The sequence below is a fragment of the Heptranchias perlo genome, chromosome 5, assembly GCF_035084215.1.
Source record: "Heptranchias perlo isolate sHepPer1 chromosome 5, sHepPer1.hap1, whole genome shotgun sequence".
Classification (NCBI taxonomy): domain Eukaryota; kingdom Metazoa; phylum Chordata; class Chondrichthyes; order Hexanchiformes; family Hexanchidae; genus Heptranchias; species Heptranchias perlo.
The window spans coordinates 90051170-90064974 of NC_090329.1; the positions used below are offsets into that span (position 1 = coordinate 90051170).

General features: G+C 41.8%; 1 protein-coding gene across 3 annotated transcripts in view; it reads left to right on the forward strand.

Moving 5' to 3' along the window:
* The window catches only part of me1 (malic enzyme 1, NADP(+)-dependent, cytosolic), a 409773-nt gene that overhangs the window by 333454 nt on the left and 62514 nt on the right, over positions 1–13805 (forward strand). For all 3 annotated transcript variants that reach the window (XM_067984787.1, XM_067984785.1, XM_067984786.1), the window contains exons 8-9: positions 8979–9076; positions 11666–11779. In XM_067984787.1, coding sequence (XP_067840888.1) covers positions 8979–9076; positions 11666–11779 — 212 coding nt within the window. The remainder of the gene's footprint in view (positions 1–8978; positions 9077–11665; positions 11780–13805) is intronic.

A 13805-nucleotide genomic window follows, 5' to 3' on the forward strand; every position in this document is an offset into this window, starting at 1 on the left:
CCGAGACGTCCATCGTGGTGAGAAGTGTTCCTGGTTCAACTGGTCCGTGGGTACTAAGTTTTTGTAGGAAGTCTGTAGTGTCGCGACAGAAGCTGGGGGTTCCCTGTACGATGGGTTTCAGGATGCCCTCGATGTATCCAGAGAGGTTCTCACACAGGGTTCCGTTGCCTGATACGATGGGACGTCCGGGTGTGTTGGCTTTGTGTATCTTTGGGAGGCAGTAGAAGTCTCCCACGCGGGGAGTACGTGGGATGAGAGTGCGTAGGATGCTTTGAAGGTCTGGATCGAAGGTCTTGATCAGTTTGTTGAGCTGGTGGGTGTGTTCTTTGGTCGGATCTGCGGGTAACCGTCTGTAGTGTTCCTGGTTGTCCAGTTGTCGGTATGCTTCTTTGCAATAGTCTGTTCTGTTCTGTATGACTATGGCTCCTCCTTTGTCCGCTGGTTTGATGACGATGTTGCGGTTGGTCTTGAGAGTGTATTCGGGGGTTCTGCAGGTGACACCTCTCTGTCTGAACACGGTGATTGCCTTGGCAACGGGCAGTTGCAGGGGCATTCTGTAAACACCATGTATTGTTCTATATGTATAAATGCGTAGGCTTCGAGGAGCTCCTGAACATTTACCTGAGGAAGGAGGAAGCCTCCGAAAGCTTGTGAATTTAAAATAAAATTGCTGGACTATAACTTGGTGTTGTAAAATTGTTTACAATTGTCAACCCCAGTCCATCACCGGCATCTCCACATCATCATACAATATGTTAGTTCTACAGTGAATAATCTTTTTTGTCTGCCATGGCCTGTTGTATATACAGTGGCCTCAGTATATAAAACCGTAAAATGAGTAGTCTGATGTGTTTCGGAAGTGATCAAATAATTCACAGTATATGAATGTCTTCACTGGTAAAAGCAATTTATAATGGGTGTGAATGTAATTTCATAGTTTTCTCTGAATCAGCCGTTATATTCATATTCAAAATATAGCGTAAAAGATTTTGTTCTTCTGTGCAAGTAAAACATTAAAGAATGCCCTGTAGGCAGATTTTCAGCAAGTACAGCTATTCAAATTCTGACTCCATATGCTTCAGATTTCATTCTTTCACACCCCTGCTGTCCCACAAAAAAGGCCTATTGTTGGTCTTTAGATAATTTTGACATTGTTGCGGTGGGATTGGTTGATAGCCCTGACTGAGCCATAACTTTTATCAGGTTTCCACCACCCACTGTTAAACAGCTCACTTTGGCACATTGTAGTCCTGGCCTGCAAAATGGAAACTCAACTTTCTTGTTCACACATCATAATATCATGGTAGATACAGTACAGGAGGAGGCCATTTGGCCCATCGCGCCTGTGCCAGCTCTTTGAAAGAGCTATCCAATTAGTCCCGTTCCCCTGCTCTATCCCCATAGCCCTGTAAATTTGTTTCCCTTTAAGTATTTATCCAATTTCCTTTTGAAAGATACTAATTAATCTGCTTCCACCACCCTTTCAGGCAGCGCATTCCAGATCATTACAACTCACTTTTTTAAAAAAAAGTTTCCTCTGGCTCTTTTGCCGATCACCTTAAATCTATGGGTCCTCTGGTTACCAACCCTTCTGCCACTGGAAAAAGTTTCTCCTTATTTACTCTATCAAAACTGTACATGATTTTGAACACCTCTAGTCCTCCCCTTAACCTTCTCTGTTCTAAGGAGAACAACCCCAGCTTCTCCAATCACTCCACATAACTGAAGTCCCTGTACCATCCTAGTAAATCTCTTCTGCATCCTCTCTAAGGCCTTGATGTCCTTCCTAAAGTGTGCCAAGAATTGAACACAATACTCCAGCTGAGGTCTAACCGGTGTTTTATAAAGGTTTAGCATAACTTCCTTGCTTTTGTATTTTACGCCTCTATTAATAAAGCCTAGGATCCCATATGCTTTTTTAACAGCCTTCTCAACTTGTCCTGCCACCTTCAAAGATTTGTGTATGTGCAGCCCCAGGTCTCTCTGTTCCTGCACCCCCTATAAAGTTGTTTCATTTAGTTTATATTGCCTGTCCTCATTCTTCCTACCAAAATGCATCACTTCACACTTCTGTTAAATTTCATCTGTCTACCCATTTCACCAGTCTGTCTATGTCCTCCTGAAGTCTGTTACTATCCTTCGCATTTTTTACTACATTTCCGAGTTTCGTGTCATCTGCGAACCTTGAAATTGTGCCCTGTACACCCAAGTCCAGGTCATTAATGTACATCAAAAAGAGCAGTGGTCCTAATACTGACCACTGAGGAATACCACTGTATAATTCCCTCCAGTTCACCACTACTCTCTGCTTTCTATCCCTTAGTCAATTTCGTATCCATGCTGTCACTGTCCCTTTTAATCCCATGGGCTTTAATTTTGCTAAAAAGTCTATTATGTGGTACTTTATCAAATGACTTTTGAAAGTCCATATACACTACATCAACCGCACTACCCCAGTCAACATTTTCTATCACTTCATCAAAGAACTCAAATCCAGTTAGTCAAACATGATTTTCCTTTAACAAACCCATGCTGACTTTCATTTATTAGCCCATACTTTTCCAAGTGCCAATTAATTTTGTCCTGGATTATTGTCTCAAAGTTTCTCCACCACCGACATTAGGCTGACTGGCCTGTAATTGCCAGGTTTATCTCTCTCCCCTTTTTTGAACAGGGTTGTAACATTTGCAATCATCCAGTCCTCTGGCACCATCCCCATATCTAATGAGGATTGGAAGATTGTGGCCAGAGCCTCTCCAAAGCCTTACTTCCTTCAGAAACCTAGGTTGCATCCCATCTGGACCAGCTGACTTTTCTACTTTTGAGTACGGCCAATCTTTTATCCTGTCCAATATCGCTGCTACCACCTCTTTCACTGCCACAATGGCAGCATCCTCTTTAGTGAAGACGGATGTGAAGTACTCAGTACCTCAGCCACGCCCTCTGCCTCCATAAGATGATTTTTTTTTTTGTCCCTTATGTCCCACCTGTCCTTTGACTATGCTTTTACTATTTATATGTTAATAAAAAGACTTTTGAGTTCCCTTTTATGTTAGCCACTAATCTATTCCTATGCTCTCTCTTTGCCCCTCATTCCCTTTTTTAGATCTCCTCTGTACTTTCTGTATTTAGCCTGGTTCTCTACTGTATTATGAACCTTGTATTCATCAAAAGCCTCCTTTCTCAGTTTCATTTTAATCTCTATATCTTCAGTCATTCAGGGAGCTCTAGCTTTGGATGCCCTTCCTTTCCCCCTCATAGGAAAGTGTTTACTCTGTACCCGAACCAACTCCTCCTTGAAGGCCTCCCATTGTTCCAATCCACCTGGGCAAGATCCCTTTTTAACTCACTGAAATTAGCCCTCTTCCAATTTAGTATTTTTACATTTGATTGTTCCTTATCGTTTTCCATAATTATTCTAAACCTAATATTAAGATCACTGTTCCCCAAATGTTAGACAGGAATATTAAGTTCCCAATCCTCTCCTTCTTTGAGCCAGGTCTCTGTTATTGCCACTCTATCATAGTGCCATGTGGCGACTTGTGCCTGCAGCTCACCAACCTTATTTACCACGTTAACTGCATTTACGCACATGCACTTCAAATTCACCTTAGATTGCCTCGCATTTGCCCCCTGTCTGATCCCTCCTATTTCTGAACTCTTCTTTCTTTTAGTGCTATTTGTCCCTCCCAGTCCTCTGTGCACCTTGTTTCTCGTTTCATTCTGGTGCCCATCCCCCCTGCCAAATTAGTTTAAACTTGATTGCAACTGAGTTGCCAAGTATTGTTTTTGTTTTAAACGCTGTGATGTGAAAATCTTTAAAATTGGGTGTTGAAGCTGAAAACAACTATTTGAGACAAACTTCTTTTATAAATCCCATCAGAAATTGGCACAGCCAATATGAAAACGTATATCCTGATGTGTATGAATCAAAGTTTAATCTGCAGTTGGTGAAACTGCAAGGCCTAACACAAAGGTAAGTTCCTGAAATTTACTGAGCTGAATGTGGAGCCGGGAGGACCAGGTGTGCTCCTCCCGACCCCACATTTAAAGAACATGGGTCGCCCCTACCCCTGACCCTGAATTCGTTTTTTTTCTTCCCCCTCTCCAGTCTCTTATCTTCTTTCTTCACCACCCCCCTCCCCTTCCAAAAACCTGGCTTCACTTACCTGAGGGCCGCTGTGATGTGAGCACCGACCCGATCTTGATTTCCTCTTCACAGACTGGCTCCATTGAAATGAAGCCCAAGGCCAATATCGGGGGCGCGGGCCTCACAATTTAGGTGTACCCTGTGCCCTCCGCGGGTGCATCCGAATTTCTACCTCTGTCTTGCTCTGATTCTGACCACTTCAAATAAACACATGGCAACCAACGATAATGAGGGTTAATAATAAGTGGCTATTGAGTTTAACTAAGAAGATTGATGGATGTGGTAACAGAAAAATGCTAAGATTCCTGATCACAGCAGGAAGGATCTAAGTACTTTGTTTAGCATTGCATAGAACAAGTGCAAGTTTAAAACTAGATTGGTCTTTTGAGGAATGAGATGAATTGAAATATGAAGGAATTAAGAAATGGTGCGTGTACTAACCTAATTCTTCATATCAAATTGGACTAATTCCACATGCAATCAAACAGCTCAGGAATTTACAACATATGTAATGGTCGGTAAAACATGTGTTATAAAGCGCCTCAAACATTACAGCATACGTGCCAACCTAAAAACCAGCAGTCGCTGCTAATGCCTTCAAAAAAGCTGACTACTCGAGTGGCCCTGGCATGGAAACAATTAATTACATTGGCTTTCTGACCTAAAATGTAGGTCGACACAATATTCCTTCACTTGTATTGGACGGGGAAAAAAAACAGAAGTTCAGGAAAGCCTGAAAAAGTGAGAACAAATGTTGAAGGCACAGCATTGGTATATTTCTGAGGAGTTCAGGAACACTCTTCCCTGGAAAACTTTGAATTTTTACATTGATGCAATGTGGTTCATTTTAAGCACTTTTTTAAACTTCACAATTGAAAAATTTGTAGTCCATTAAGAAAAGAAAATCAAAGTGACATTTGGATTTTCAACAAACCAACCAGACTATCATTTCCACAAAAGTTGTCAACAATCACTGTCTGACATCCAGCCCCCTCCCCAACCCTGGTCCACACAGGCATTCTACCTCCTTTTAGATGCAGTCTACTGAAGAATATCGTACCCCGTCCAATTGCCAACCTCTGCTTCTCCAGCCCTCTCACCTCTGACTGGCACTGCTCCCTTTCCTGCTTTCCCTCCCTCCCTCCCCCCCCCCCCCCCCCCCACCCGCCCCACCGCCAATTTAGAATGATGATGCTCTTCTCCCTCCAGTACAGTTCAAGCTGGTACTCTTCTTCCACTTCCTTGAATCTGCCACTCTCTTCATTCCCCCACCTTAAAGTGCCACTACCAACTTCTGACCCCTTCCCTATCTATCACCCTCCATTTTTCTCCTCCCTTCACTTGCTCTCCCAACAACACTGCTCTTAACCCAAGTCCTGCTGCTTTTGAAGTGATTCCAGCTGCTACATACTATAGGTAGGAATTTCTACCCTCAAGAATTACCACCTACTGCATTCGGTGTCTTGGATCATTTCAAATAGTCAGCAGTAGGAGTGATGCTAAGGCAGGATAGCCCAGACAGTGCTGAATTTTGTCAGAAATGTTGAAATATGGACTGGGCCCCCAAAATGTTGACTCCTGGAATGAAGTGGCCAGTTGGCATGTCTCTCTGGCATAATTTTGTAAGAATTGAAGGAGGCGGAGTAACTGGCATGAGTGGACTTCAGAAATATTTAAATTAAGACTTCTAGGTCCCATGCAGAAGGCACTGACTGCAGTGTTAGCCTTGCCCATAAAAACTGCACACCACTACTCAAACAGGTGAGGCTGGTTTATTAGGCCATCTTAAAGCTAGTTTGTCACCTTTTTTGCCTGCATTTCAAAATTGGATTTATTTTGCTGGTAATATTTATAAAGCTGGGCATTTATGTGTGCGCGCAAAGGCGCATCCATTTACCTTGGCATTTCTGTAAATGACTGGAAACTGAACTGCTCCATGATTCTTTCCATACATGTGCTCTGAGAATACTTAGCCTTTTCTGTACCTCTCATAGCAAGGACCTTCAAGGCTTTTTTTGCTGATAGAAACAGCGTTCCTTACATTGCTCCTTCCACTCATTCTTCTATACAGCAATTGTTGGTCAGATGTGAGGGAAAAAATGTTCCCCCTTTAAGGGTGAGCAACCTCCTTTTTATAAATTCTGCTGGGATAGCTAGATTTTGCTTCCATCAGCCGGCTTGCAGGCCTGATATCTCTGCACATGTTTTCCATGTGCAAGGGGCTTGGACAAATGAGGGGTTGGGCCTTGTATCGCAAAATTCAGTAGGATTTGCTACCACGCTGTTGGCGGAGATGTGTCTGCACCACTGACATATGCAGCCCCAATTTATGTGACATTGTAAAATCAGAACTTAAATGTCAACAGGATATTTGGAACAGGTGGGATATACTTGGAGATTAGTGAGCATAAGGTGAAGCTCCTAACATGAGAAGTGGAAAAATGCTCAAGTATGTTACGAGATACTGTCAGTGTCCCATCAGCACAGAGGCTATAAAAGGGAAGTTGGCATGGTTTTAGAAACGATAAGTCATGCCTCATGTATTTATTGAAATTCTTTGAGGAGGTAACCAGTTTGTTGAGGGCTGTGCAGGGGACATAGTTTAATTGGAATGCCAGAAGGTGTTTTATGAAGTCCCACATGTGGGATGTTTAAAGAAGATTGCAGTTCTTTGAATAATGGCAAATCAGCTTGCTGTACAGTCATCCCCTGTTAATCTAGAGTTTTTTGCTGTTAAATCAAATTATTCAAGAATTCAAATTAAGCAATTTAAATGGAATGGCACAAGAAACTTTTTTTTTTGGGGGGGGGAGGGGTGGGAAATCAAATTAATAGATAATCCAAATTGTGATTTTGAAGTTAGAGGAATAGACTGTATTGAAAATTAATTCTGCTGTTTAAAGCCAAAGTAAATAGAACATTGTCAGGCAGGAATTAGTGTTGTTTATGGGTGTCTGTTGTGAGAACTCTTACTGTTTACACTTCTCACAAATAATATGACCGGAAAGTACTTTTGCTGGTGATCCAAAGCTGCATAAGTGGTTTGGAAGAAAAAGGTAATGCTCATGGGGAACTATGCAAATTAAACAGATTAGTTAAGGAACCCCAGGTAGCATTTAATATGAAAGAATGTATGACGATGTATACTTGCTCAAGAAACATGAAACACTCATACAATAGATGGGTATCCTTTGGTGAAAGAGGAAAAGAAATAAGATTTATGTGAGATTATTGACCACTCACTGATGGTTTTGAATCACTGAAAGAAACATCACAATTTTCCATTATAGGAATATTTAACAATTTTTCTCCCTCAAGTGATTTAAATCTTAAACAGAAAGCAATCCCAGGGAAACTTGTCTTCCTAGGGCTTTTGTTTTCAACTCGTATACCGTGACATAATAAAGCTACTCCACTGACAAAACCATTATTATCGTAATAAAGCTTAATGAGTCTATGTATATATTTAACATATCTTAAGAATTTTGTATCTGCACGTGCTGCCTGTCTATAAAACTTCACTTCCTATTACCACTTTGTCAACTTGCCCATTATGAATGTGCATATCCACATTTATAATGGAAATAGCATATGTTAAACTCATCAACCTGTAATTGCACAAACTAACCACTGCGTGATACTATCATCTTTTCCACTCAAATTACTTTGTGAAAATATTTCAACTACCATTTTTTCAGTAACTTTCGAATGTCCAAACTAAGACCCGAAATAAAAGTTTTAAAATAAAAAATTCACAATAACATCATTAGAGTTAATTAATTGGTCTTGTTGTTTAATGTTTTCACTAATATGTATTTGAAGGCTTTGGCCTATCTCAAAAGCCTGGACTAGAACATATTTTTGTCCAGAGCAATTACTCTGTCAGTCGAAGACATATCCTGCAGACTTTGCTGTGTGGAATATTAAGCTGAGAGCAAGAAACACAAGTATCATTTCTCATAATTTAAGCTTTTTTTTAAAATTAAAAACAAATTAGTTGAATTTCGAAACCGAATAGAAAAGTCCTGATCATCAGCTGTGCGTATGGAGAACATTGATACTTTATAACGGTGAAACACAGAGACAAAACTGCACAATCTGAAATGATAAAATGCCAAATTCAAAATGCTTGAGACTTTCTCAAAAGTTACAAGCCAATACTGCCAGATCTGAGACCTTCCTCCTCTGCCCATTGCTGTCATGCCCATGCCCTCCACTTACTGCCAAAAGATACTAGGAGTCCATCAGTGAGTCATCCCCCCTCCCGCCCCCCCCCCCCCCCCCAACCAAGTTCTATCAAACCCCAGCTTCCCCTTGACAGTAATGCTCAACCAAGGACCTCACCGTGTTGCTAGATGCAGCTCAGTACTGCCAAATTCCCAGAACCCCCTCCCAGTTATGCAAAAGACCAGGACCATTCCCCATTAGTTTTTAATGGGAACTTATTCCATTCTTTGAGTGCGGAATGAAAACTTCCAAAAAGATCTTAGTGGTTTTCAATTCATAGCAAAGTAAAATTCAAAATAATTTAAATCTGTGAAAAGTTAGTTTCTTTTGACACCTATGATTGGCATATATGATGGGTGGTGTGTGTTCATTGCTCACATCTGCTGGATGAATTATTTTATTTTTTAAAGAATTTCAAGTTATACACTGACAAAATGTGTAATGTAATCATACAACATAATTATCTTGTTCAGTTCAGGATTTCAACAAAATAAGTGTATAAAGGCAGAATAATTTGATATCCTTAGCTTGCATGCACTTCAAATTCAATCATTTGGATATTTACATAGTATGGCTATTAATAGACATATTTCTGTTTTAGGAACAGCTGCAGTGGCAGTTGCAGGTCTGCTGGCAGCTCTGCGCATCACTAAGAACAAATTATCAGATCACAAATTCCTGTTTCAAGGAGCTGGAGAGGTAAGTCTGCAGGTGAAAATCAGTAACTAGCAACTTCAATGAATTAGCTCCTCAAATTTTATTTGGTGTTTCTTTATTCATTGTGAAGATCTCAACGGTGAAGCTGACACAGGCATGATGGGCCAAACGACTCTTGCAAATTTCAGGTCTGCCTTAGATATTCCCCCAGGTTTAAGCAGTCCAGTGTATTATATTCAGAAGTGCTTTTCCCAATCTAATCCTACAATAGGTGTACCCTATGGGTGTTACAATGGTACCTCTTTGTGATCTGTCGTATCCTTCTGTCCTCACGTGCTCCTCTAATCATTCAGTAGGTGGACTGAAAATACTTCAGAGACAATGTCAGATAAGAATCATTAAGCTGCTTTATTTTACACATAGCAAATGAACATCATACACCAGTTATAATCAAATCTGTCTGGTAGTGTCAGCCTTGGTAGCACTCTTGCCTCTGAGTCAGATGTTGTAGGTTCAAGCCTCGCTCCAGAGACTTGAGCACACAAACTAGGCATACTACACTTGGGTGTAATATTGTGGGAGTGCTACACTGTTGGAGGTGTGTTTTTTTTGGATGAGACTTTAAACTGTGAGATCCTGTTTGTCCCCTCAGATGTATGTAAAAGATCCCATGGCACTATTTGAAGAGGAGCTGGGGTGTTCTCCCCGGTGTCCTGGCCAATATTTATCCCTCAACCAATATCACTAAAAGACAGATAATCTGGTCATTTATCTCCTGTCACTTTGTGGGACTTTGTGTCCAGATTGGTTGACACAGTTCCCTACATTACAACACCGACTATGGTTCGTGTCTATGAAATGTCCTGAGGTTGTGAAAGGCACTATATAAATGCAAGGTGTTTTCTTTCTTTACCTTATTTAACTTCAGATCCCTCCTCATGAACAAGGAAAATAATTTAAAAAATCCCACACCATCTCTAATGTCAGGCTCGTATAACTAGAATCATTCCCACCATAATAGGTGTCAATGTTTATCAGGCCAATTAAATGAAATAAACTTGTTTAATGTTCTTAGTTTCTATGCCTGGCTCATTAACACCTAACCCCCCCCCCCCCCCCCCGGGTCTCTGACTCCAGCCTGTGCATTTTTAAACCTGTGCAAATTCACTGTTTTAAAATGCAACACATTAAATATCTAATTTTCAAATCCTTTCTGTGGAAAAAAATCTCAAAACATGATGGCTGCTTTCTGTGCTGTAAAACTTTTATTCTATAATTGACTTTTTGATTATTAGGAAGTCTTCTATTTTAGCAGAACTTGTGTTCCAGAAAGCATTTAAAAGCAACCATGTAAATAGAATCACCCTGTATAAGGTGAGATTTCAATTTTAAAGTAGTTATAATTTATTTTTGTTCTGTTTCTGTTGGTCATCTTCTGCCATGCACCATCCATGACCTGCTCTCTGGTAGCCCTCAAAGAAACTATGAAACCAGACACCAGAAGCTGCACAAGAGCAGACTGGCTTGATTCTCCGTAATTTCCCTCATTCCCAGCCTGGCTTCCGCTCTCTCTTCCCTGCTGAATATGTGGGTGATCTACTTGCCAAAGAACTCTCAAAGCAGATTATTTGTACAATGGTATTGCATAAACTTCGGTTTCAAAAGTATTGAGTCAAATTTTCAATTTGATAACGCTCATAATGTATGCGACAACCTGTTGCCCCTCCCCCTAGCTGGCTTGAAGGAGCACATTTTAAAAAAATCTTTGTAGTGTGTTTAAAATTGAAGTTTCCATACATTAAAAATGGCAATTGCAAGACCGTAAAGCCTACAGCTTCAAAGTAAAGTCCCTTTTAAGATCATCTGTGGAATAGCCACAAGTGTGATCCATTATAATGAAAAATGTACTGCTGAAATATGTCAGTGACCTTCGTGAACACCTGTGACATGCCTGGGTTATCAAAGGCTGTGCCTCAAACCTTGATATAATTGGTGTTTACTATCCTGTCATCCAAATATTAACCTAACTGATCCAAATCCATTGAATGTGGCTGATTTCAGATAAAACTTAAATATTCCTCTGATTTCAAGTGTCAATGTAAAAGGAAGCTTTTAACTCTTATCACGAAGGGCTAGGCCAGCAAAATATAGAAAAACTTTGTATCCTGTCAAAATGGACCCCAGGCTAATAATTACAGCTGGACTAAAATATTAGTTACAACAATGATTCACTGAGAGCGTTGTAGTCTATTGGATCACCAACGCACCGTGCAACAGTAAATAGGAGGCAGTTTTGTACCCATAATCCCTACATGTTGAGACTTTAATCTCAGCCATGCCACTATTTTGAGTTGCCAAGCAGAGATCAGGCATTTCTCCACAGTAAATGAGCAAAGATAAGAGAGAATCACCCTGTGCTGTTCTTGTGCATCAGTGGTTTTGGAGTGGAATGATTGTAGTTTGCCACTCACTCAGCTCGGAATGGTGTGTTACATGGGGACACATGACAAATTGGAAGAGGAGAAAATAATTTTAAAAGCTATATATGTATGTTTTGCATTTTAGTTAAGAAAAAGTAGCTTTCAATATTTTTAAATCTGGTGTTTTATTTTTTTCTGGCTCCTAAATTAGGCTGCTATGGGGATAGCGAATCTCATTGTGATGGCAATGGAGAAGGAAGAGACACCTCGACAGCAGGCTGTTTCTAAGATCTGGATGGTTGACTCCAAAGGCCTCATTGTTCAGGTAAAAAAAAAACCTCCATGCAATCGTTTTGGTATGAGGGGTAAAAGTTATGTCTCATGCTCCTTGTATGCCCTTCTACATTGTCCATTGAACTAGGCTTGGTCCATTTACTTGATGGTAATGAAGGAGTGAAGAAAGCAGGACAAATCCAATCTGGCCAATTACTGCCCTATCAGTCTACTCTCAATCATCATCAAAGTGATGGAAGGTGCTGCTGACAGTGCTATCAAGCGGCACTTACTCACCAATAACCTGCTCACAGATGCTCAGTTTGGGTTCCGCCAGGACCACTCTGCTCCAGACCTCATTACAGCCTTGGTCCAAACATGGACAAAAGAGCTGAATTCCAGAGGTGAGGTGAGGTGAGAGTGACTGCATCAAGGCAGCATTTGACTGAGTATGGCACCAAAGGAGCCCTAGTAAAGTTAAAGTCAGTGGGAATCGAGGAAAAGTCTCCAGTGGCTGGAGTCATACCTCGCACAAAGGAAGATGGTAGTGGTTGTTGGAGGCCAATCATCTCAACCTCAGGACATTGCTGCAGGAGTTCCTCGGGGCAGTGACCTTGGCCCAACCATTTTCAGCTGCTTCATCAGTGACCTTCCCTCCATCATAAGGTCAGAAATGGGGATGTTTACTAATGATTGCACAGTGTTCAGTTCCATTTGCAACCCTTCAGGTAATGAAGCAGTCCATGCCTGCAGGCAGCAAGACCTGGATAACATCCAGGCTTGGGCTGATAAGCTGCAAGTAACATTCGTGCCAGGCAATGACCATCTCCAACAAGAGAGAGTCTAACCGCCTCCCCTTGACATTCAACAGCATTACCATCACCGAATCCCCCACCATCAACATCCTGGGGGTCACCATTGACCAGAAACTTAACTAGACCAGCCACGTACTGTGGCTACAAGAGGTCAGAGGCTGGGTATTCTGTGGCGAGTGACTCACCACCTGACTCCCCAAATCCTTTCCACCATCTACAAGGCACCAGTCAGGAGTGTGATGGAATACTCTACTTGCTTGGATGAGTGCAGCTCAAGATGCTCGACACCATCGACAAAGCAGCCCGCTTGATTGGTACCCCATTCACCACCCTAAACATTCACTCCCTTCACCACCGGCGCACCGTGGCTGCAGTGTGTAGCATCTACAGGATGCACAGCAGCAACTCGCCAAGGCTTCTTTGACAGCACCTCCCAAACACCTCTAACAACCTGGAAGGACTAGGGCAGCAGGCACACGTGACCAACACCACCTGCATGTTCCCCTCCAAGTGTCACGCCATCCCGAATTGGAAATATATCGCCGTTCCTTCGTTGCTGGGTCAAAATCTTGGAACTCCCTACTTAACAGCACTGTAGGAGAACAATTAGGGATGGGCAATAAATGCTGGCCTTGCCAGCGACATCCCATGAACGAATTTTTTTTTAAAAAGTTGGGTTATGAGGTTACAGGTTGTGGTGGTGTACAGTTCTGCTGATGGCCTGCAGTGTCCCATCGATGCCCAGTTTTGGGTTGATAGACCTGTTCCACTTAGCACAGAGGTGGTGTCGCACTACATGTTGGACGATGTCCGCACTATGGAGGCAAGTCTTTGTCTTCAAAAGATCTTGTGGCGACCATTCCTACCGATGCTATTATGACCGATGTATCTGGCAGGCAGGTTGGTGATAACTATGACATGTAGGCTGCTCCCTCCTGTCGGTTCCTTCATCACTTGATGCAGGCTCAGTCTAACATCTATATCCTTCAGGACTGGCCTGTTCGGTCAATGGTGGTACCACTGAGTCACCTTGGTGGTTGACATTGAATTCCTCCTCCAAGTATATTCTGTACCCTTGCTTCGCCGCAGAGCTTCCTCCAAGCGATGATTAACATTTTTTGGGAGGAAGTCCTAATGACTGAGGTTCCCATTTAGTCGACAGATGAGTCTCAGTTGTTTGTGTGCTGATTGGAGAAGGGTCCAATTGTGGACACAAATGTACAGCCACTCACATTATTAGAAGCCAGATGAGGTGCCTTGTGT